Raw genomic sequence first — 24,561 nt, 5'->3', positions numbered from 1 at the left:
ATTTACTATACCTGTTTGTTATTAGCGGAAGAACAACTAAATCTAAAATCGTAAAGTGCTGGAAACAGACAGCTTCGTAAAATTTCTATAGGTTGTTGTTGCTTTCGATTGATCACGTTACTGGTCTTCCGTTCCCAGCTTTCGGTAGGTCGACATAACACTCTGCAGTGGTGATAGCAATCCCTTAAATGGTTTCGTAAGATAAAACTATAACTGTATATATAAAACTGTATAATATATATAAAACTATATATATTTGGGCAATGAAAATATCGGAACAAACGTGCTATGCACCTGGCTGTCAAAAAAAGATGTTCTTCCATGGAAAGAACCTCCATGAATTCTGAGAAAGAACAGTTGTGACAGACAACACTAAATATTTAGTTTTTCTTCGACACTTAATAACGTATGTTCGACATTGTGTCGAGATCATCATTTCGTTATAAATTTAGTCCTATTGATACAGGGTTACCGTTAAATTGGAATACCTAATTGAAGCGCCTCAGATGGTTAGCGCTATATGCCACATCAACGCTGTATAAACGTACGCTGACAACGAAAACGAATGACAGAAATACGCTTAGGCGAACGTTTTTGTCTGACCATTATTTCTTAGGACTAACTATATTATATTTCTGATTTCATTATAATTATAATTAGTTTATGGAAGTTTCGTCTATCTCTCAAATTCACTCGGACCGCCTCAAAAACAATGTTAAAAGCCTATAGTAGTATTCGTAAGAGGCAGAGTAGTGCCAGCGTCAAACGCATATTGAACCATTGATGTTTTATGTAGCTCTATACGCGACGATTATAGTAATTACCGTAAAACTATCTAGCGGCACTTGCACAATAGGCGGAAGTCGCTGACGCGGCACCCTGTCATAGTCGTTGGCACTTGCCCGTTACCGTATTTTACACAATAAACAGTTGCCCATTGTGCAATAGGCAAATTCCTACGTTCCGTGTCGGTTCCACGTTCCGGCCGAAAAAGCCGTTGCCAAAAACGGCTTCTCTTTCACTGGTTTTCTATTAAGTATAGAGGTACCTATTACGGTTGTATATCTGCCGTTCGTTGTCCGCCTGTATGAGCCATATGCTATGAGAGTTACAGTCATCTCTTGAGTTGCTTACTCCATTTGTCGATTCGTTGTTCTAAACGGACATTTCTTCCATCTCGTAATTGCGTACGGCGTTTCAGCGGTCGGTCAGCTGATGTTGGGCGATGGATCTGTATAGTAATTTTCTGCATGGCTTAGCCTTTTTTGCTAGCCATGTATCTGTGTCTCGTTGGAAAAAGAGCCGTAACACGATCGAAAATGCTAGTCCTTATAGGTTTATCGGTACTGTCGAGCTTCAGTGTTTACTATACAAGTGTGCAAACACTAAGCACAAACATATTAGGTTCACTTACCTACGGAGTAAAAATTAGTCATCATTTCCATCATCACTCTGGTATTCATTGGCACCGTTCTTAAAGTGTAGTATGTCTGCAATACCTGTTATACTACTGTTACATGTCTATTCATAATAACTGTCCACATATTTGGTAAAACGGCGATTTGATCGTAATTATTAAGTATTTTGTAATTCTTAAACGTTTTAACGAAGGAAGGGTTTAACGTAAATAACGCGTTTCTCTAGTAGAGCAAACGGCTCGAGCTATTAACGATGCGCGGCCGTTAGCGAGGCGCGTTTATCTTTGTCTGTCCAGTTATAATTGGCGGCCAGCTTTTGTATGAAAGTAAATGTCGGGTATTCGGTGCAAAATCAACACGAAGACCCCGAATTGACTAGAAGTGATAAGCTCGCTAAGGTACCTTGGAATCTACGAGGGCGGTTGAATTGTGAGCAGAAATTTACCGCGTTCACACAGTCATCAGGGAGCCTTTAAAACTGCGCAACAGCACTGACAAAATGGAACGACGTAATTTATCTATGTATAGCAAAAAGGTAGCGGTCGCAGACATATAGTAGCAAGATATTACGTGCTTTTACCATTACGTGCTCCGGCAAAATAGTGACTCTTGTGCAGCTAACATCGGCGCACAATTTTGACGCACTAAAAATTATCCGAACGCAAGCAATTGGGGAGAACCCAGTAAGAAGAATCAACTACACAACAAGCCTAAAAAACAATAGCAACACGGGGCTGTAGGAAGTCGCCAATGAGTGCGGCACCACTCCATTGCGAAAAGCGAACCCGAGCCCATGAAGGCTTCACCGACCCACCCGGGCGATGGCCACTACCGACAACAACCATTCCGTAATGGACGAACCGAGCTGCTGTTGTTGATAATGGCGAGTCTGCTGCTGAAGTTAGCAACAATATCGATACCTGAAACACTCACTCAGAAGTCTGGTTGTGGTAACGGTCGGAAATGGCAAGCTAAAAAAGGTAGCCGACTGTGTCCGGTCGATGGACACCTGAACCAAAATCCGGGCACTCAGCTGGAGTGTGGTGCCGAAACTAGCATCTCGGAAGTGGCAACAACTTGCAGCATTAGTGAGAATATTAAAAAAATCGTAAACGTAACCTATTTGCAAAGTGTGAACTAATAGCTTGTTGGGTCTATCTGGGAGCGGGCGTCGGCGAAATTATGTCGATTCAGCGCCGAGGTTTTGTTCACTGATGATCGTATCTAGAGGATCGCTTTTGTTTCGTCACGAAGAGTTTACCGGTAGCACTACCTTATTACATCGAGCTGGCCTTGCTAGAAAATATAAATTTAACTAGGTACGATTGAAGGACCCTTCCAGTGAGAAAGCAAGACTTATCGAGGGATAAACAACGTTTTAGCGCGAAATTTGTCTAATTCGCTGCGAGTCGTATCGAGAACATGTACTATGTGATCGTGTGCTTCTAGTAGTTCTCGTCTTAAAACTGTACACGCGTATGTTTCATGATTGGCTGCTGTTACTGCTATTGATTCTAGCATGTAGGCGCATGAGATTCAACCTCTACCTACCGAACGATCCAGAGACCAACTCCAGCTACGAGTCCAGTAATTCTAGTTTTACCAGTGAACTGTAGGCATGGAACATGTATGAACATATTTGCAAACGTCATTGATTTCGATGTGAGGTCGTCCGCCACTTACCGCCGCGCAAGGTCCTGCTGCGTCGAACAGCTGTATGTACTCATATAAACTCTGTTAGAGAAGTTGAAGGCAACAATTTTGTTACCAGGCAATTCGGCGTACATGGTGGAAATGCTCTCGCGTTCTCAAAAAAGGCAGAACAAGTGACCTTGTGTTGAAGCCAGTTGCCAAAGATAGAACACCTTTAAAAGCCTAAAAATGGCAATGTCATTTGGTTAAGTAGCTTAACGTAAACAAAATATAATCGACTCAATTTAACAAGCGAGTTCCCTTATCACTCATTATCTAATAAATATCGCTGTTGCAAGACGCAGTGAGATATTAAGGATCCATGCATATGGGTTAGCGTTAGGCTATGACCAGATAGTATTTGTAGCTTCTTACTCATAATGCACCCAAAAATCTCATGCAGTTTAAGCGTAATAAGTAATTTTTCAATGAGAGTCTGCGCAGAAAAAAAGTTCTAATAACGTGCTTGTTTGGTTTTCTGCCGCAACCCAGTCGAGGCCTACCCGAGGCCACCAGATACGGTTATCTCCGCCTCTTTCCTACATTGGACGAGTGTAATACGCAGATTTCGTCTCGACCAAATGTTTCTTTCGTGGATTTTCCAGACTCGTTTTTTTACCTAGATACGCAACGAAATTTTTCGATTGGATAGAAAAACGCCCCACATGATTGCTGAATATAGTACTGCAATCGAACGCATACGTTTCTGCTTTTAATAGTTTATTTCCGTACACTTGAGCAATACTTCTGATATTTCAACTAAGTCACCATTTTGGTAAGTGCATACGCGGATACACTCACGATATTGCCAGATATGTGGTCATCCTGGAAAAGCCAAAATATAACTATGAACGAAGTAAAATTGTAAAATCTCTTTTTTATTTAATCACCTTTTGTTCAGTGGTAGATGCCATAGGAGCTACATTTACATTTTTACAAAGGCCCTTTTCTGAAAGATAAGAACCATCTATACGAATATAATTTAATTAGAAAATTATTGGGTTCCCCCTGTGCACTCATTTTTACCATGAATAAGGTGTTAGTAAGCCTATTACTTGTGACCGTGGTGTTAGTTATTATTATTAGTCAATCATCTGCATTAGTTTTTCATTATATATATATATATGTATATATATAATATAGCCATATAATAACTGTGGACATATATATATATATGTCCACAGTTATTATATGGCTATATTCTAGATAAAAAGAAAACCAAATATATTCCTCTAATGTTTCCTGGGTTATTGAAATGCTAGAAATTATCCGACTTTATTTACACCGGACGATTCGCTCAGTTTTTTCCAGCGCTTATTTGGTATTATACAGAGCAGCGAACCCGGCTTGTCTCTTTGTCATGGCCAATAAAGTAAACAATGTGCAGCTACTAGTTAGAACATTGTCAGGATATAACGGCCGTTTCTGGAAGATGTAGGGGTACGTACGCGTGTACATCAGCGGGCGTGATGCTAGCAACTAATAAATTAGGAAAACGAAAATAATAACACGGTCACGTTACAGAAAGCACTGGACGATTATCAATCGAGAATCATCGCCTACCTTGGGGAACTGGCACCTTCAAACCAGAATTGATCGAGAGCGTAGATGCCTCTGGGCTGTATATCGGGACAGACAAATGGGTATGATGGCCTAAAGTTACGGTGCATATGAAAGATGTTAAACATTCTTGTTAAGTAAGGAATATACTCGTACTCGAATACACTGAAATGACATACAGCTGTTCCGATGCTTGTGCGCCATAACAGTTTGATCGCACGAAGCCTATTTCCGAGCAAATTCATGGAAGTGACCAAATGGGGCCTGGAAACCGGCCAATTGTCCCTCACACCGATTTTCACTCGACGGTGAAGGAGGGGGCGAGGCCGAGAACATGGGAGCCACAGGTCAGATCGCCGAAAGTGGTATACCGGTCAAGGGCCAGATCGTCGTAAGGGACACGCGACTCTCAGGGTATTCGTTATTAACGATAGAAAAGCCAGGTCGTGGTTCATGTGATCGCCGGCGCTAAAGCCGTCGAATGCTCAATCACGAAGAACTAGTTTCGACTGAAAGGCTTGGAGGATACCAGGTCACTAGGTATAAACAGTAAACACTTAATGAAAGCAAGACGCGTATAGAGATGTATATATATATACCTTTCTCATTAGTCTAACTTACTCTATTCTAAAGGAAATTATTGCACGGAAGCCCGTAACGCGTTCTTATTTACGGCAGCTATGATAAAACGATTCCCATTGGTTGCCGGCGTTTTACACTAATCTTCAATTTCAGCTCGTTGTTTTTGGTTCATAAAGTAATCTTTGCGTCTTTTTTATGTTGAAAAAAAAATATAATCTCGTTTGTGATTGACAAAGCAGATTACTAACGACATATTCTGTAATTGTATCATTTTCGTTGATTTTCCAAATAACGAAGTCTCTACTCTTTGCAAAAATGTATTACTTGTCTTGACAGACCTCATCCAATAACACTGCGTGTTGCCAAAGATGAACAACTATTACGAGTGGTTTACTTATCCCTAGAGTAGATATTTTTTTTTAATTCGGCATACATTAACGTATACTTGTTATGCGTGGTACAAATTGTACGAGTTAGCCGGGCATCCACCGGATGGCAATGCCTTCGGGTAAAAAAGATGAAGTTCCTTTTTGGTGCTACAGGGGTGCCACTCTCACCGAAGTGTGTATTTAAGGAAGCGTTATTTTATAGTATAAATTTTATAGTATAATAGATCGTCCAATATAATATGAACTGCAGAAACTGATTTTAGTGATTCTCACACTTCCAATCTTAAGAGTTAATAGCTGAAAATAAACGGAACATTAATGTGAAGGATATCCGTAGTTTTAAGAAGACAAGCGGGAACTTTCCTGACAAGCAATCAGTAAGTTGTAAAATAAGGTTAATAAGATTCAACGTAAATCTATTAGCAGCTGCCTGTAAAGCTGAAGTGCGAAAACGTGAGTTTGGAGTTAATGGCTATAAGACACTGGGTCCCAGAGAATCGGTCGATTTAAACAGAATAATATATCATATACATGTGGTGGCAGTATCACATTCATGCAGTTCCCTACGTAATACATCTGTTACTTAATAAAATCTGTAGTAAAAAATAGATGTATTTTCATATTCTGTACTTTTCATCCATTTTTTCATACAATATTTCGTATATTACTCGAAAAGGTCAGAATATCAATAGTAATAAATTCGACTAAAGAAAGCTAGATATCTAGACTTACAGTTCATTAATGACGTTTGGACTGAGATGTGTAAGGGAAGAATTATTAAAAAGTATAATAATTCAATAATTACTATATTACGACACTGATTATCCAAGGCGGTGTGCATGTTTATAAATATTCGAGCTACCTGTTATTATAGCTTGCTTTATATATAGGTTCATTTTATTAAGCACAACCTCGTCCTTACAAATGGTATTGTCTGTGAGATGAAACGTTTTGATCACTGAATCCATACCCTACCGTATGCTTTTGAGTCATTAAGTAGGCCACGTTCGACAGAACGGGAGGATATATACAGGTAACGTGAATTCCGCACTATCTATGGAATTTACCAGACTGCTAATGATCAATGTTATGCTGTTATCACGGAACAGTTATATAAAAGTAAACATATTATAGTAATAAGAATCATCGCTAGAGGAAAGCATGTAGCTGTAAAATGATAAAATAAAATACACAGAAAAACTTACCTAATGACGTGTAAATGATAATGCGGCTGCGTAACTAACATTCACTGAAACATTCTGCCACAAGGCGGAAACCTAAAACGGTAAAAGTGATCAGAACGCGATTGAATGAGCCGCTTCATAAGCTACTTATGTTATAATAATAGTTATCTCTACAGGTTTTTCCATATGCGTCCTGCTAACCTACTTGGATCAAGCTTCTGGCTCAACACTGAACTTCCCTATACGACGGTACTCGAACACTGAAACCGTATGATAATTATATCAGCAATAATTAAGTGCTAGCCGCGAACGACTAACTGTTAGGTTTGGATTTATATAGCTTTTTGCTTTTGTGCATCAGCAAAATTTCGGTTTTTTATCGCCTCTCAACAGTAGCCATGCAGTCTGACGACAGGAATTTTGATTCAAAGCTAATTGCAAACAGCAACAAGTTCTTTAATGGCCAACAATTTCTAATCACATTCAAACTGAAGGGCGAAGCCTACCTTTTGTTTTTTTTTTTTATTTCGTTTTAGGTGTGCACGTAACACAAAAGAAATAGTCAAACGAGAAACCCCATGAAGTAGGCCTTTAGTGAAGATAGCATTACGTTATTCTCGAGACTTATTTCAACTATTCTGCTCAACTATACGTAAGTAATCTTTATGGCAAACAGAATATTATATTATAGGTCTATATTGCTGGTTAACGCCGCACTATTCAATTACTAGAAAATATGGTAGCTATGACGGTGTATTCGGGGCATGAAAGAATCTCACCGGTATTATTTTTATTTGATTTCCAACGTTGTCCGGCTGTGAGATGAACATCGGAGCGAAAATATCGTGTACTATTCAATCTTGAATCAACTAAATATGGAGTATATTCGACAGTATGTTGCTTCCGGCGGCATGTACAGATGAACACGATACATCTACAACCGAATCCAGAGTAGCAAGGCTATATAGATATGGAGCAACGTAACAGATCTGGCTGACCTCGGATCTACTTCACGCCTAATGCGCTTCTATAGAATGCTCAAGTAACCGGAATGGCAAAGCTGTGATTGCGCCAAAAGAAACAAGCAATAATAACTATGATAAGAAGTTAATTTTTCGACTTATTAAGCAGTACCCGTTGTAGTAAATTACTTAATGTGTACCCAATAACTATTAACCACAATTGTAATTAACTTTACTTGTTGAAAATCTCGTTCGTCTGCGTGAGCCCCATAAGGGCTTCAAAAAATAATGGTAAGCTTGTGGTGTCAACCCAACCCTGCAACGACTGCGATAGCTTTTTTACGTTTTTGTTTCCAACATCATCTTATAAAATCGACTTTATATTTGATTTACTCAAGTCGCACATAACGCAAGAGCTGAAATGTACGTAATCGTTAACCAAGTCAGAGGCTTACTTGATGTAACTGTCTTCCTTAGACATTTTTATGAGTTCTCGACAGACGCTTGCGATAGAATTTAGCTAATTCTTACGTTTCGTGAGCCAACAAAAACTTTTTAATATCCGAACATTACGTTTTCTTGTCAATGCAGGCCGGTCCCGATGCATCGGAGGTTGCTATGTGGTCGGATGCGGAACTATTCACTGAGGCAAGCCGTGACACTATAGCCGTGCGAGGTTCTCCTGAATAATTCAATGACATCGTACAAGAGGAACCATGACCGAAGGCCTAAAGCAAACGTAACGTTGAAAGTTTTTCCCTCTTCGAATATTACGCCTGTCTGCGATCCCGACTATAACATAACCTGCCGACGATCATTGAGTCACAGTGAATCTGGCCGGTTTCTATGCACCCGATTCTACTGAACCAGTTTCCCAAAATCCTAAAAATAATTATATAATTGCGTTGCAGAAAACACAGATTCATCTTGCTTAGTATTAAGCGTTTATTCCTAACTAATGAAGAGTCCGCTAAAGGAGCCCGCTAAAGCCTGGTGTCTAACGTCACGTACAAACGGTTATCTCTCGTTGTGACGAAATGGCCACCTTTGCACATGTAAAAGATCTATTTGGTTATTTACGTCGAAAAGACAGAATACAACTGCATCGTATTGGCGGTTGTTAGAAATCAAATATTGTTTATTTGATTTGAGACATTTTGACATGGATAGGAGGGTGGCTAAAACGTGGGTGGATACCGCCAGAGTTGATCAGTCTAGCCTAAACCATTTTGAGCTTGGACGGAAATTTAAATCTAAAAATTTCACCCATCCTTTTCACGAAAATTTCTTCGTTAATTCGAACTGGATTGGCCACCGCAAGACTTCGGTAGACGTACGTATATTAGGACAAGCTGCGGGTGTTAAAGCCAGAGCGCTGAGGTGTTATTATTAATAAATTCATTGGAAGAATTATATAGTGAAATGTGTACTTTGTATAAGTTTACGAAACTTTTTGTTAAGTCGGCAGTAAATTGACACTACGACTAATAATCACCGTTTGTGTTTCGTGGCATTCCGAAGGTAACTTGTTCTGAAACTTAGTTGTCTTGTTATCTAGTGATTTCGGCCACAGAACAGTTCGGTAGATTGTCAATCATCGCAGATATATTTTACAAGTTTTAGCTCGGTTACTGAGTTATTGAAAATTCTTAATTCGTACCATTTTAAAACTATGTGCCTTGAGAGTTTGTTCTGTTTGTAATGTAACGTTTACAGGTTCATGTAAGCTACCTGAATCAAACGTCCGCATGGAAGCGGGCCTGGATAAGTTTGAAAATACCTGTAGGAAATAAGTTGTACATGTTCCGTCATTTCTGCGAGTCCGCTGAGTCTACACTGTGATCTCCAAATACATAATAAGGGGCATTTTGTACCAAAAACGTTTATCGTCTAAGTAGCGCTGGCGATGTTGTCTGGCAAAAAATTGTGTATGTGCTCCAAAGCCAATGAGTGATTTTATGTGATGTAGAGAGCTGTAAAGAAAATACACTATACGCCTAACGTAGCAGACTGTGTTATCTCTTTTTATCTATATGAACAAAGGAAGCTATTCATGTTGTGTCTACATTTAAGTTTAAGCATCTTAGTAAATTATATTTACAAAATACCAGTTACAATACAGACAACGGCCAACTCTGCGCTTCTGGAAAATTTTGTACAGGTCAGGTGTTTAACTCAGCAACTTCAACACAAGTAAAACGTGCAGTCTTTTGCAGCAACGATCTTATATGTTAGCAACATATATGTCTCTGACTCTAATTTATGTTGGTCGGAAGTTGCGTAACTTACGACTGTTATGGCCACTTTCCAGTTTCGTTCCTTCTACATTTCAGTTCTCAATTTTTACCTCATTGTATGTCCTCGACTGATGAACATTTCCTGTTAGCACAATTGTCCTCATAGTTTTTGTTGGAAATGTTGTTTCCGTGGACTTTCAAAACAGCCTAATTAGACGTCACGTTTCGCTTTTTGTCAAGCAATCTTATTTAGATTCCACGGTATGAATCTTAGTTCCTGACGATTCTCGATCGGATAATCTAGCTGGACTCTTCTACAGCCTCTCAGAAACACTGATGGACTTTTATTCATATTCTTATACTAACTTTCGGAAGAGTCACAAGAGCTTTTCCTTAGCAGATTAACTTTACCACTTACCCTGGTTTCGTCGATTGGTACAGTCTTCAGTAGTATGACTACATTCTCGTTCTCTTCAATTACCGTAGTTTTTCTACCAGTCGCTGACGAGAAGGAGATCTGTCATAATGATAATTAGCTTGGCTGGCACGCGTGCCAGCTTCAAATTGAGCATGTGTCCATCTATAAGAGGTGAAAGCCGTTGTCTCGGTGCGTAAGTAAAATTTAAGTGTCTTAAGTTTCTCAAAGGCAAAAACTGTATGCGGAAAATTTCACGACCACAATTTTGTTTCCGCTGAGATACGGATAAATGGAATTTGCTGACGGCAAAAATAAACACGGTTGGAGATATCTAATATAGAAATGTGCTATTCAAAGCTACACAGAGCCCCAAAAGATTTCGTTAGAGAGGTCGCTCAGAATTCTGTTCCGAATATTTAAATGTCTTACCTTATTCAGGTTTTCAAAATCATGTTTGCATAAGTCGATCGGATAAGGGTTCCCATCATAACGAAAGATGTCCATGTATTCGAGCTGAGGTAGGATTGTCAATCTGGCAAACTCCGAAAAACCTGTCCTCGCAAACTTGGAAATCTGTAAAGTTGTTCTTCGTAGACCATTACTTTTACCATAGCGCTTGCTTGTTGGCCTTTTTCAACAGCTGTGATAGTTTATGCTAAAAGAGCAGTTGCGACGCTAGAAAACGCAACCGTAGATAGGATTGCGAAGCATTTTAGGAAATTCCTAGTAGGTCACCAAAGTATTATCGCTTAATCGACAGCTATCCTTGTAGTATAACCCATCGAGGTTCAGTAAATGTGACAAAACTCGAGGAAAATACAGCGACCCGCAGTTATATAAAAAGGGATGCTTTATTTTCGAATTGCGTAAGTATGTTCTCTTACTTTTCCCACTTAAGGTAGCGAACGGTAAAGTTAGAATTGAAAAGATCCATATTTGGTAGGCCTACAATATAGTGCACTATTGAGCTTGTGCTGAAGATACGTACAAAAAAAAGGAACAGCTTACAAAGTCCTTGAAAATCTCTGACGTTTATAGTTTGTTGTAGATAAAATCCGCTTAAACTATATATATGGGAACGTCGTTTGCGTGCAGCATCATCTTAAAGAGAAGATGCCGTTGCAGAATTCATGACGAGAAATCGTTGATGAAAAGCGCAAAAGTAACCGGCTGGTCTAAACGTCTTGTACGAATCGTGTCATTTGCTAGACCGTTAGCTTCTGTAACGCCATCATTAAAAGTTATTTTAGAAGATGCTTTGCACTAGTCTTAGTACTTTTGGAAATATTTTCAGTTTTTCCAGCTTTCTCGATACGATGGTTTTCGAGCCCGAGCCGAAACGTGCATAAGATCTATGAAAATGTAATAATTAGCTTGGTTAGGATATCATCTATGAAGTCATGGTTAATTTAGCATCATAAAACCCGTGCTGTTTGTTCAATAACGCTTCACAATACTCTAGAAAAGAAGTTAGCCACCGTACGACAATACTTGATAAAAGGGAGGTTTATAGTCGTCTTGTTCACGATTCCTCTCTAAAATTTAGGGTCTTCAGGGTCCCGCTTTTCCTCAGATATAACCATCATGTGCGGTCTCTTCCTACTGTTAGGATCCTTGCCTTAGCTATACAGATTCTGAAAAATGTAGTCAACGGGATACTAGTGCAGGTAGTGCTTTTATGTGTTAATTGAATATATTGGGAACTTGAGGATGTCGTCTACGAATTTTGACTTTTTGAAGTCTTGTTCAAGTGCTGCCACCCGTTTGACGTCCTCTGATGATCAACATAATTGACTGCAAGGCCGTTCAAACGGTATCGTGTCATAATGTCCCGGAAGTGAGTTTCCAGGACGTACTTCAAATATTACATAATGTTTCGAGTCTTTCAAACGATTAATAGCGATCGCAACACCAGGACCTAGAGTGGTGATAGCTGAGGAAATGGCAAGGTTAGCTTAATAAAGCGACTCTGAATATGTTGCGTGTTCGAATTAAACGTAGTGAGTAATCCCCCATGGGATAGCCTTTGGGGCATGCACGCCAGGGGAGATGCGAGTTTCCACGCTGACGAAGGAGAGAGAATGCTGCTAATATACCAGCAATGTCACAGACACATTTATCGAAGTCACGTGCTCTTATGTTATAGTGCCATGCAGAGTAATCGAGTACGTGAAAGCACGGTAGTCATAGATCTGGTTACTGAACTTAGTTGTTATTGAAATAAATTAATTTGTTTTGTACTAAAACTCCGATTTCTTCGATAGTTTTTACGTAGTACTTTCCTTCTGTAGAAGCGACTATAGTTGTTGTAATTTTCAAATTATTTTTGGAAAATTAATGATATGGCTGAGATATTATGTTAATATAATTTTCTCTCTCTCTCTCTCTCTCTCTCTCTATATATATATATATATATATATATATATATATATCATTTGGAGCAAGACAGAGTTGGAAAACTTAGGTATATTATTATTCCAATTTAAGGCCCTAAGGGGTGTGGACCTTGTCTTTATCTTATGATAGTTAAAATTGAGAGTAAAACCAGGTTGCTAAAGTTGCAATGACGATGAGTACTAACTTCGTCAGAGAATGTCGTTCGATTTGGGCCTGTTTGCCCGCTCGTGCCAATGCTACCGTGCATCTCGACATGTAACAGTGTAACACTTCTGATTACTTATCGTCGCTCCGGCTGAACGTTCGGCATTGCCAGCAATATCCTTTCGCTATAATATTCGCACCCACAACGCAACCTGGCAACACCTGGCTTTTTGGAAGGATGGTGTCTTCACTCGGACACATCGAACCACATACACAGATACACAAAGTATATTTGTTCGCACAATTGACGGAGTCGACCATAACAAGCGTCCGGACATCAGGGTCAGTTGTGGTAGGACATGGAGCATTTGCACTAACAGAACACACGAAAGCTCGTCCGAATACAGATAGATGAACTAGCTGCTCTTTCACGCGAGGATAGTCACATCCTTTGTCCTAGGAACAGACGTCGCTAGCCGAGAGCGCTCCAGGGTGTAAAGCCCTTCTATGTTGTCCTTCTTCCTCCGTATGCGTAGAATTTCATCAGCATTAGGCCGTTGTTTGCTATCGGGAACTCTCGTTCCAGAGCAAGCTGATGAGAGGGCAAAGCTTACACTGTAGCAGCAGCAGCGGATAACAAAGCGGCTAACAACGCGATCCACGGAAGTGTGGTTGTTTAAGGACACTTGGTGGCCTGTCAACAGGCGTCGGGCTAAACGCAACTATTCCACACATATCTCGTGTAATAGATTTTGCCGTTTATTGGCTTGGTTTGCTAATAGTAAAGTAGTCGTCACAGTAACAAAAAGTATGATGTAGCAGTAACAGCACTGGTAATTAGACTCATAGAATCTAGTAACCGGCAGGACAATCAGCCATTATTGTGCTTGAGTGATACTGTCTGTATACGTGGGTGTGCCGCATACGGTTGGATTAGTCAATTTTCAACGTAAGTTCAGAAACGCCCTTTGCATAGCTGTGTACGACTCACGTGTTTACAACAAAAACCCTGTCTGTTAGCTTAACGCGTAATGCTGTCGCCAGTTTCACCCGTAATCGTTAACATACCTCGTGTACACTTTATGTGCCACAATTAGAAATTCTCGAACGTGCAGAGGTCATCTATCGGATCGCGGTGGGGTGATCGATAAGGGACACCGAGGTTAATGGCTGGGATGAGAATAATGGAGGCGCTCATGTGGTGCGCCAGCTGCAAGCCATTGATTCAGTGCTTTCGAGGAGATGCGTTATCCGAAGATAGGACCCAAGCTGCGTACACGTCGCAATTTCAGATACCTCCACGAAGGGGATCGAACTATCAGGGCATGTATTGTGAGGATTTCCTTTGAAATTCAAATTCATATTTTAGTACTTAATCGATACGTATTAATTCAAATATTATTTTCACTGAATTTTATATCCCGGTGACCCTAAAAGAACTACGGATCCACTGTAACATCCGAATTCAAGCGTCAGCTCAGACCTCGTAAATAGCGCTCTAGGCACAATTTGCCACCAACTAAGGTCCCTCTCCAAATTTCGCTAAGGCCAAATGGTCGGTGATATTATACGGACAAGTTAGTATTCTTAGTAAACGTCTTTTTACTACTCCACAATTGAACGTATATGACACACAGCTAGGACATATCTCACTGTCGTCTACTTTATTCTCAATATCCCGCCATAATAGCAGAGACATTGCTATGGAGGTTTAACGCATCGACATGTAAAAGTGGAATATGTCGTCTACTGGACTTTAAATCAGATTTAAGGAACCTGTTATTGTCAAGACTGTAAACGATGATATTTATGCCAGCGTTTCTGAACTTTTTTCAAGGTCCCTTACAGACAACTGGCTTGTTGTCTTAACTACTTTTTGATTAGCATCTCCTTGTCAATTCGATGCCGGAGCTTCTAACTTGTTGAAAGCTTAATTTGTTGCTTCTTAGGAACCTTCCCATCCACGAACAAATGTAGATTACGTGATGGCATGGCTAATGTGATTTGAAAACTTGATCTTTTGATCAAGTTTTCAAACTGTTATGTGAAAGCTAAATTTACCAGAATTAATATTTTCCCTCGTATAAGCATCTTCAACATAGAGGATGATGACATAAACACTGATCGCTGGTCTTCGCTCTCTCGTAGTTTCGACATCCTGCAGGTCACATGATGACCTTCTAGACGCACAACCTTACAATCGTGTTTCTTCAGTCCTCCGCAGAAGAACTGAAATCTCTAGTTTCATTTCTAGGGAATTAAATCGTCTGTTCAGACACGCACATAACATGCAAATAATAAGCTACAGGGATGCCTTTCTTATAAGCCCGAGTGTATAAAATTTTGATATTTATTACTTGAGTTGGAATTTTAAGTTAGTTAGCCGCAAAGTTAGCCGAATTTGAACCAATTAATAAATGCTACTATTTTTTTGTCCCAAAAAAATGCTACATATACAATTGTGTATTTACTATGCAGGTTTTAATGAACTTTCGGAAGAGGGTTTATTTAAACTCCGTTCCACATCAGCAGCTTCATCAACGCAAATCCAGCCCGAACTTTATGCCGACTCTCTTGAGGAGAACGACGGATTTACACTCGACGGGCCACCTTTCCTTGGGGATCGAGTCAAACGGGAAGAAGTTGGGGCTTCTCATGGAACGCTTGTCCTAACAACGAAAGCCCACGATGACAAACAGTGCGTTCGTAGATGCAAGGGCCCATGTATCATATTTTAGTTAACCATGTCGCTCGACTTCCTGCATTAAATAACTTTTACGTATCCACAAAGCTCCGTATGTTTCCATATTGACTCGATGCATGTTATATTTCCCATGACTTTCTCCTTTTAGAAGATGAATTGATTAGCTCGATATTAAAGGAAATTGAGTTTTGCAGTGTAAACGGAAATGTACTGGCCGTAGAGTTAGAAAGCAAGTTCTAGTATATAGAGGGTCCTCCGTAAACTACACCAGATACGTTGCAACCGCCTAGCTAATGAGTGAAGCAATATTTAAGAGCAGTGCTGCATGTAAGACTTGACATGTTTAATTAAGCAATGAGCAAGAGCTTATGAACGAGGCAGTGGCGTATCTTCATCAAAAGCTGGTATGCCTCACTAGAGGAGCGTCATCGTGTGTACCATAGTAATCAACGATTTCTTTTGCTTGAACGATCTCCCTATGTAGTAATGAATAATAGTCTGATAATAACATTTTTCAATGACAGGATCTGCCTGCGATTTTGCGATATTCGAGGGCTACCCGACAAAGGTCTGACCCGATCACGAAGCTATTGGATAACGGCTCGAGTGACCGTTGGAAAGTGCAGCAAGAAATGCCGCGCCGTTCGAGTTAATGAACAAGATGCCACTACAAGTTTGAACGAAGAACTCCATTTTTTAGGGTCAGCAGGTGATTCATTACACGTACGTATACAGTTATCTTCACCACATCTACAAACAAATTGACCGATAAGACCGATATCGTAAAATATCTTTAGAGGAAACTCACGCTGACAGCAAAACGTCGCTGATAATACGCGTATGAGCGATACGCGTATACATGCGTTTTGATACCATTATCGTATAGCTTAGCATGGCAGCTATCGATCACACCAAGGCATATGCACGGATTCAACGCCAATAAACGCATACCGAAGCAAAATTATCGTTCATCGTACCACTTGTAACCCTTCTCTATATATATATATATATATATTGACTCTCTTCAGATAGCTGTTTTTGAAGACAGTGGTAAGGAACGCCCGTTAGACCAAACACACGTTTTGGGTTACTGTCAAGTGGCCTTTAAACGCGTTACGGAGGGAAGAAATACGAACGAGGGCGAAACCCTTCACACCTGTTTTTTGACACAAGCTCCTGTAAGTAGAAGCACCAGTTCAACTTGTTTGTGGCCTGTACTGCTGAACACTATTTTCACGATAGGGAATCTTAATAAACATGTTCTTGATAACTGCTATAACTTTAAGAACTTCAGCGCTAGCAGCAAGTTGTTTTTTTTTTAATGAATATGTAATATATTGTATTCGTCATATATAAACTGTCCTCTCACGGGTCAAATATAACTACGTGTATGTCCATAATGACGAGGTTTAAAAATCCAAAAAGGTAACCACTCCAACGGGTCAACTGCTTTTGTCTATGAGTTACGAGAATGCCAACTTACTAACAGTTGCGATCGTTAGAACGAAGGGTCTACCAGAGTCGATAATAAAAATCACGTTACGTTGCAACGGACAAAAGGTAAGAGCTTCATGAATCTAAGATTTAACACTTTAAGGAGCGATTCCTGGCGGCAAACCCGTTCTTCACTTTAGTTCTCATTCGAGCACATATTGCATGAACTTGAAAGAAAAAAGGGATTTTTCTTAAAAGCTATTAAGTCATTATAGTCGTCCAGTACTTTATTAAAAGAACACTACTTTTACTAATATTCTAACAGAGATACTTTGCTTGTTTTTCCAATTTTTGCCTTTTTTTTTATCATAATCATAGATCGTCCGCTACTCCCACTAATTGGGTTACACTATACATCAAATGCCTTCTACAGTTTTAGCTATATTTCGATTTTTTTAGATAGCACAGGTGCTAATTGCGTTGGAGCTATTAGGTCCCAAGCGAGAACCTTTCTGTTTAAATCAGCTATTCAAACAAGCGGAAATGTAACGAAACATGTAGAAGATCCTAGGATAAGTGGGATAATACTGAAAAAGAATGCCCAGTCAACATCCGCAATAGACCATCTATAAATATGACGACGGTAAAAGTGCCGCACGAAATATATAACCATCCGTAAATAGGTGGGCGTGGGTTGCTGAAGAGCAGTATGACTGAACGCAACGGCACATATTGCGTTGTTATCAAGTCAAGCCAGTAGTTATTTGTTGTATCATTATAACGCGATGAGAAATAGTTGTGTTAAGTTTTAGGTAATTATGTTCATTGAATTCTCATGCGACCATATTTGCAAAAATCTATGATTTCGTATTCCCCCCCCCCCCCCACGTACTAATGATCCGCCTAAATTTCCCAAGTGACTTGTAAACTTAATGGACCAAACACGACTTGTTGCATTCTATCTCTCATTGTAGATAAAGAAGGGCCGCGTCATGGGCTGTGGGCCGATCTACAATCAATCGTTTAAGTTCCTTTTGCCTGAACAGTTTATAAGTTCGAGCTCAGTAGTTATTTCGCTGTTACCTGGGAACCGTAAACTACGCAGAACTGGAAACCGTAATGCATGCTGTATCTCAGGGCCCTGGATGATGTTTTCAAATGGACGTCTCACGCACTGGGGAGAAATGTTAGTGCTGAAGAAGCCGGTTTTGCAGTGGAGATTACTGTATCCTATTTAAATTCAACTTTAAATGTCGGATAAAAACTGCCGACTTACTGATCTTTCCAGGTGTTTTTCAATAAAAGCGTCCTGACCAAGCTCTTGTTGTAGTTATTTCTCGTCTACTAGTTATATGTAAAATAATAATTTTCACTTTCGTTTCATGTAAATGATATAACACGACGGTACGTAGTGTTATATTGATATCATTTTAATAGAACTTAGCGTTTATTTAAAATAACGTAAATCAGTGTCCTTCTTTCCACTGCCGTACCATCTTTTACGTACGGACTTTCATATTTATGTCTATAATGATTTCATCTGCGACGGGTGAAACCTAAAAAATCAATTTTGAATCTAGGACATAGTATTAAACCTGGACCAGTTATCTCGGAATTCTGTATTCATACAATAATGTCATGCTTCACACATCTTGTAGTCTTTAATCGGAAGTTATTATAGATAGGTCTTTTGCTCTAAATAAAAGCTCCAGACATATATATATATGCGACATACATACAACTCAATTGGGCTTAATATAGTTGGGCTTCTCGAGTAAACTCGAGGGCCCACAGCATGTTTATATTTAACGCTTATACAGGTATGGTCATGCGTCTGATACATCCGCTAAAATGTTCTCTTATTATGACTACCTATCCCATGGTATTTCTATCAACATACAAAATATTACTATATAATTATTTATTTTGACAGTACGTTTAGCATAGTTTTACAGGACATAACAGTTCATGAATAATATGTTATGTAAATATAATGCTAGCTTTCTCGCCGTTCACTGATTTGCACGTTTCTATGATGAAGTTAAAATAGAAACCTTATCGATTTAGCTTGCGATAGGTCACTCGAATAAAAAGGACGGAGGTTGTTGTTGGATTGATGGCGCCGGTGGAAGCCTGTTGCCATTCGCGCGGAACGTAACACTGCGTCGCTTACAGACCGAGCAGCGTGATACTAGTCGTTCCACATCCCCTGGTCTACTGCGGACCCGTTCAGGTGTCTAAAAGGGATTTGAAACAAGTTAAGAAAAATACCTGAAGTACAATTTCATCCCGGCCAAGGGACTCGTCACCATGCATAAAACACACATATGTATGTCTAAAGTGCCGACGACTAGTGGACCTTTCAGGTATCCGGGTCGCTATAATGAAATATTAGGACATATTGTGTTAGCAATTTCCATATAGAAGTATTTCGCCTAATAGGTAAAGGAGAATAGAACATCATTTTAGCTTTGTCTCAAGGACAATAGTTGTGATGCTTGTAATGATTGGTTTACCGGCGCGATTAGGAGGCTCTGCAAATAGGCGATTTATTTGTCTTCGGCGAAAGCTTATCCAAACACACAGCTTGATCCGTTACCATGAAAAATGGTCGTTGGTATACAAACAAAAAAAAAATTCGAAAATTTCAGCAATCACCTTTTTCTCCAAACTTCCTTCTGAATCGTCGCTTCCTTAAATATTTGTCTAACCTATAAACACTATTGAAAGGCAAGGTTCGTGTCACATTTTTTAAATTAGCCCTCATCTTATTAGCTTGGCTTTTTCTTACCTCAGGTCTATCCATGTTAACTTTTCTTGAGTATAGGTTAGGTTAGGTGGTTGCTAAGAAACTTACCATAGGTATCGACAGAATCGGTATTCTTGTCTAACATATGGGCGGGTAGACATATGATGTTAATCCAGAATAACGGATACTTACTGAATTTGCTGTAGGCTGCGTATAATTTTGGTGACAACCCTCTAATACGTAAGCCTAAGCGCACTCACCTCAAACTGTTTATCGTTCTCGATTGTAGTCAACCAGAAGCTAAACGCAGAGGGGAAGTAATCACAGGTGCCAATGCCCCTGCATTCGATGAACGGCGTCGGACGGAAGTCAGGCAGACACGAACCGGGACTTGCTAGAGATTGTGAACTACCCTGAGCTGCAGCGTCCGTTGTCTAAGTTTAGGTTAAAAAATAATTCAAAATCAAATAACATGCGGTTGTTAATCGCGGCAGAAGAAATCATATGTCCCTATTATTGCAAATTACATTAGTTAGTTACATTAAATTAGTTAAACTTCTGACAGAAAAGTAATTGGGTTGATGATTGTTTTCGAACTTCTGTAAATTAGATAAGATATAAACATAGAGAGAATATTACACTCAGAAATGTGTAATGTTGCGAGGTGATAGCTAGTTAATAACCTATATAAATCAACTAACCATAGCAAAACTATATCCGATCCACATTGTCTCCCAATCACGGGGGCAAGTCGGGATTTCTATGCTCTGACTGTGTACTGCAATCACTGGTTTATCCGTTTGACACACAGCGCACCGCGAAATGAATTCCTTTATGCGATTACCCCGAATGGCTTCACGACCCTCATGTTGTAGATCTGTGTTTAGCCAATACGAATAATCGTTACGGGCTGCGAATCGGCAATTTTCATCTTCATTTTGCGGTTGTTCGCAAAATAGGTACGGCATTGGGCTAAAATTAGGTAGACATGATCCCGGTTCACCTGGAAACCCAATCAAACAGGTCTTACGTCACGATGACACAGTTGCTCGAGGTGAAGTCTAGACCTATGCGTGCCAAAGCCATCGAATATTCTATTATTACCTTCAATCCAGTTGTCCACCACGTTAGTAAAACACAATATTCTGCTGGCAACTAATGGTCCAGGTAAACTATTTTGTGTTTGCAATGACACATCTTTGGCACTAATTTACGCACCGACCGTTGCTCAACGCCTTAAAGATGTTTTTCGGTGTTACGCGAATTACGAATTGTAGGCTGTGCGTAAAATAGTTTCGTCTGCTAGACAGAACCCGTTGAATTGCAACACTACAGGCGATCTATAGGCAGTACATCTAGTCTAGTACTATACTTCTCAGGGGTTTGTTGTGTACGAAGCTGCGCGGCATATTATGATGGGGACAGGCTGGGCAGAAGAGGAACCCCTACTCACCAAGGTCTTGGCCGTGTGCGCGACGATCAGCTAATATGTACAGAAACGAATAGCCATCCCAAAGCTTTGAAGCATTAACGGGGCAATCAGGCACGCTCGTGCTTTGACTGTGCACTGTGAAAATAGTATACTTTCGCCGATGTAATGTACCTCCGCCGCCGTCTAACCCGGGGGGACCGGGCGGCCCGGGCATACCTGGACTGCCGGGGTAACCTATGGAAAAGAAATTATCGAGTTGTCGAAAAATCATATACCGTTTTTCTAGCTAGATAGTTTTCGAATTACAGATCTCGAGTAAGTAATACGAGTGGCGTCAGGTTGGCATTAGTGTCATTTGAAGGCTAAAATTCAACAGCAGTAAGTGAGTTAAAATTGTCAGAGTGCAGTTATTTAAAGTAGGGCACTTATTCTTAAAGTGCCCTACTCACTCATTTTTAGAGTGACATTTCTGGAAAAAAATTGCCATATATGACGATTTATTATTAAAAAATGTGTTGCCTTATCTGAAGAAATGGTATAGAAATTCGGTGGCTTTCGTTCTGGTAATCCGTGAGAAGTTTTCTTGGTGGTGGTAGACCTATCATGGTTTGTCAAATTATTACGAAAGTTGAATACACGTAAGTGATCATGATCTCGCTAGGCAAGCAGGCATTAGCCACCAAACAGGTTTAAACATTATAAAGAAAACTGGTTACAACAAGAACCCGATATTTGGGCGACACGTGTGTTCGTTACGAATCACATATGACAGTAATGTGCAAAATAAATATGCTCTACAATTTGTGACGAAGTCCAGATTGTCGCCAAAAAAAGTGTCGATCCTATGTGTTTGCTAGGACTGGAAAGGAATCGTGGTCCATGAGTTACTAGCGCCTGACGGAACGAGTGATCCGGATTTCTGCTGTCGACGAACGATTAAGAATATTACTACAAATTGTAGAAAACAATTCACCTGGTCCGTACTCCACATACATCGTTAATCACCAAGCAAACATTGTACGAGAATTTTTAATGTATCCACTGTAGAATTCGGATCTGACATTATTACGTTTGCTTCGAGTTTGGCTTAACAACGGAAAATACTTTTTCGACAACCATATATAGATATATGTTATCTAGGTATGGAATTCTAAGATAATGGTAATCCTCTGTGTATAAATACAATTAAATATGACAGACGCTTTGTCAGCAGAGGATGTGTATAGTACATAGAAAATGCAATTAGGCAGTAGCTTCAACGTTAATACTACTACTCGATATGTATTGAATCTCTGAGCTGAAACTCTTAATTCTGCGAGACTTAACTTAAAAAGGAACGCGTATATTTGTATTTAACAACGAACAGATTTTTTTTTTCATCAAAATAAGGGACATCTATGCGTGAGCTCTCGCACGTGTTGTGACTTCATCCGACAATCGTTTAGCTTTAACAAAAAAATTATCTCCAGTATTTGCAGCAGCTGAACTTTCGACTGTGTTACAAGCAAGCTTCAGAGCTTTCGAAAGGCCAGATTCGAAATTATCCGAAATTCTAGCTGCCTTTAACTCTAGTCGCTAGATAGCGAAGAACGCGTATTATGATGCGTAAATAAATGTAGATATAGACATCACTGTGTAGTGAGCTCTACAAACTCACCTGGAGGTCCAACGTCTCCTACAGCCCCTTCTAATCCTGGATAGCCTGGAGGACCAGGGCTTGCAGCATCGCCGTACTCCCCGGGATCTCCTTTGAATCCAGGTATTCCAGGCAATCCTCGCATTCCTGGGTAACCAGGATATCCATCAAGCCCGCGAGGACCCGGTGGACCCGGCGGACTCACTTCAAAAAATAAGTCCCCAGGGGGCCCTGGTTCGCCCATGGGTCCGTCAAGTCCTGTCATTCCTTGGGTACCTGGATCGCCTGTGTCTCCCTTCTGACCAACCTGACCATCGGAACCTGGAGCCCCTGGGTAACCTGGGTCCCCTAATTGACCTGGAAAACCTTGAGGCCCGTCGGCTCCACGCTCTCCTAGGGGTCCTGGCTCTCCACGCAAGCTGTAACCGGGTGGACCCGGTACCCCATCGCGACCTTTCAAGCCACGCATTCCATGACGTCCTGGCTCACCTTGTAAACCTGGTAGACCAGGATAGCCTTTCTGACCTTTATGCCCAGGAAGTCCGTCTAGACCTCGGGGACCGAGTCCAAAGCCAGGCGGACCAGGTAGGCCTCTCAGTCCATCCTTACCAGAATTTCCTGGATCTCCTTTCGGTCCAATACTACCCTCGTACCCGGGCTCACCGGGGTACCCAGAATCACCTTTCTGACCTTTCTCCGTGGCTGAAAAGTGATTACAAGCTGTTAGGTATGGTGCAAAAGACACGTAAACATGTACAGGTAGGCAGAAGTAGGAACACAAAATAAGTTCAAAAATCCGGAGCTGCTGGGTGCGTGACACATTAATGAAACAACGTGACAGCGCCATTAGTCGCAAGGACGATTCCCTTATATCACCTTATTACCATTATTACAATTGCAAAGTACTAACACATAGCCAAGGCACTTTCAACCTTTGCTTCATAGGTACAACTGTAAAATCCGCGTTGCCTTTCGATACAATTAGCTGGAAAAGCTGTCAGCGGTATTCTTCTTTAAAAAGTGCTGCACTGATACCTTTGATGCGCTTAATGAGATTTTAAAAAAAGAAATCCGGTGTCGGCGTAAGCTTTGGAAAATATTCAGAGTGAAGCAAAAGCTCTCATTAGTAGTTTAAGAATGCATCTTAAACAAGGTCTCCCCCGTACGTGACTTTGCGTTATCATGAAGCAAAAGGATTCTCTTGACCTGACCACTCGTCACAACTGTGCTGATCAACTGTCTGGTTCGTAACCCAAGCAGTCCTACCACATACAAAGCATAATTTTTTTTCGACGAAAATCTGGCTTGATCCTGAGCCTTGACTTTCCTTTTCTAAAGCCATATATTCCAATCTTTGGTTCATATTCTCATTACTAGTGGCAATTCTGTGTGAAATCCGTCTAAATTAGGGCCGCATAACGCTCTATATTGGGCATGATCCTGAGATAGAGCGTTAAGCTGTAATTTCTTGTTGGATTAAGGGAGTTTATATCTACGTTTCTGCGTAAATGCATTTAAGGTGATAGACGACAGTCGTCTGACTGTAGCCTATCTTTTCAATTTCTGAGTTGTTTCCCGTGCGACTTCTTCAAAAGTATCTTCAGATAGCTGTCGTCAGAGTTG

The 24,561-nt window shown here is 40.3% G+C and overlaps 2 protein-coding genes and 3 long non-coding RNA genes across 9 annotated transcripts in view; 2 read left to right on the top strand and 3 right to left on the bottom strand.

The window, feature by feature from the left end:
• The window catches only part of LOC111270350 (uncharacterized), a 30,191-nt gene extending 28,091 nt beyond the window's left edge, over positions 1–2,100 (bottom strand). For both annotated transcript variants that reach the window (XR_015314925.1, XR_015314924.1), the window contains exon 1: positions 1,999–2,100. This is a non-coding gene — a long non-coding RNA (uncharacterized LOC111270350). The remainder of the gene's footprint in view (positions 1–1,998) is intronic.
• LOC111270349 (uncharacterized) lies at positions 1,792–9,767 on the top strand. 2 transcript variants are annotated; one of them, XR_015314923.1, is made up of 6 exons: positions 1,792–3,133; positions 3,603–3,885; positions 4,635–4,753; positions 7,362–7,477; positions 8,379–8,526; positions 9,504–9,767. It is a non-coding gene; the product is annotated as an uncharacterized LOC111270349 (long non-coding RNA). The 2 variants fall into 2 exon arrangements; XR_002686263.2 differs by lacking the exons at positions 3,603–3,885; positions 4,635–4,753 and having other exon boundaries at positions 1,815–3,133.
• A 1,507-nt stretch (positions 9,768–11,274) lies between these two features.
• On the bottom strand, positions 11,275–13,144 carry LOC147752138 (uncharacterized). Its single transcript, XR_015314922.1, has 2 exons — positions 13,024–13,144; positions 11,275–11,662 (listed from the first exon to the last, which is right to left on the bottom strand). It is a non-coding gene; the product is annotated as an uncharacterized LOC147752138 (long non-coding RNA).
• A 519-nt stretch (positions 13,145–13,663) lies between these two features.
• Positions 13,664–18,438, top strand: LOC111270347 (synaptotagmin-1). 3 transcript variants are annotated; one of them, XM_022850515.2, is made up of 7 exons: positions 13,664–13,725; positions 14,081–14,315; positions 15,462–15,681; positions 16,212–16,410; positions 16,716–16,865; positions 17,113–17,247; positions 18,096–18,438. In XM_022850515.2, exons 2-7 carry the CDS (start codon positions 14,150–14,152, stop codon positions 18,357–18,359), a joined length of 1,134 nt encoding a protein of 377 aa, XP_022706250.1. In that variant the 5' UTR covers positions 13,664–13,725; positions 14,081–14,149; the 3' UTR covers positions 18,360–18,438. The 3 variants fall into 3 exon arrangements, with proteins under 3 accessions (XP_022706250.1, XP_022706251.1, XP_022706249.1); XM_022850516.2 differs by lacking the exon at positions 13,664–13,725 and adding an exon at positions 13,842–13,932 and having other exon boundaries at positions 14,081–14,306; XM_022850514.2 differs by lacking the exon at positions 13,664–13,725 and adding an exon at positions 13,842–13,932.
• Positions 18,439–19,027: 589 nt separating this feature from the next.
• Positions 19,028–24,561, bottom strand: part of LOC111270346 (uncharacterized) — a gene marked incomplete at its 5' end in the record, with an annotated part of 15,554 nt that continues 10,020 nt past the window's right edge. The window contains 5 exon segments of the mRNA XM_022850513.2: positions 19,028–19,358; positions 20,131–20,304; positions 20,572–20,873; positions 21,324–21,536; positions 22,960–23,640. Coding sequence (XP_022706248.1) covers positions 19,200–19,358; positions 20,131–20,304; positions 20,572–20,873; positions 21,324–21,536; positions 22,960–23,640 — 1,529 coding nt within the window.

This window comes from Varroa jacobsoni, unplaced genomic scaffold (genome assembly GCF_002532875.2).
Source record: "Varroa jacobsoni isolate VJ856 unplaced genomic scaffold, vjacob_1.0 scaffold_1466, whole genome shotgun sequence".
Lineage (NCBI taxonomy): Eukaryota > Metazoa > Arthropoda > Arachnida > Mesostigmata > Varroidae > Varroa > Varroa jacobsoni.
This window is presented reverse-complemented; position numbering and strand designations above follow the sequence as displayed.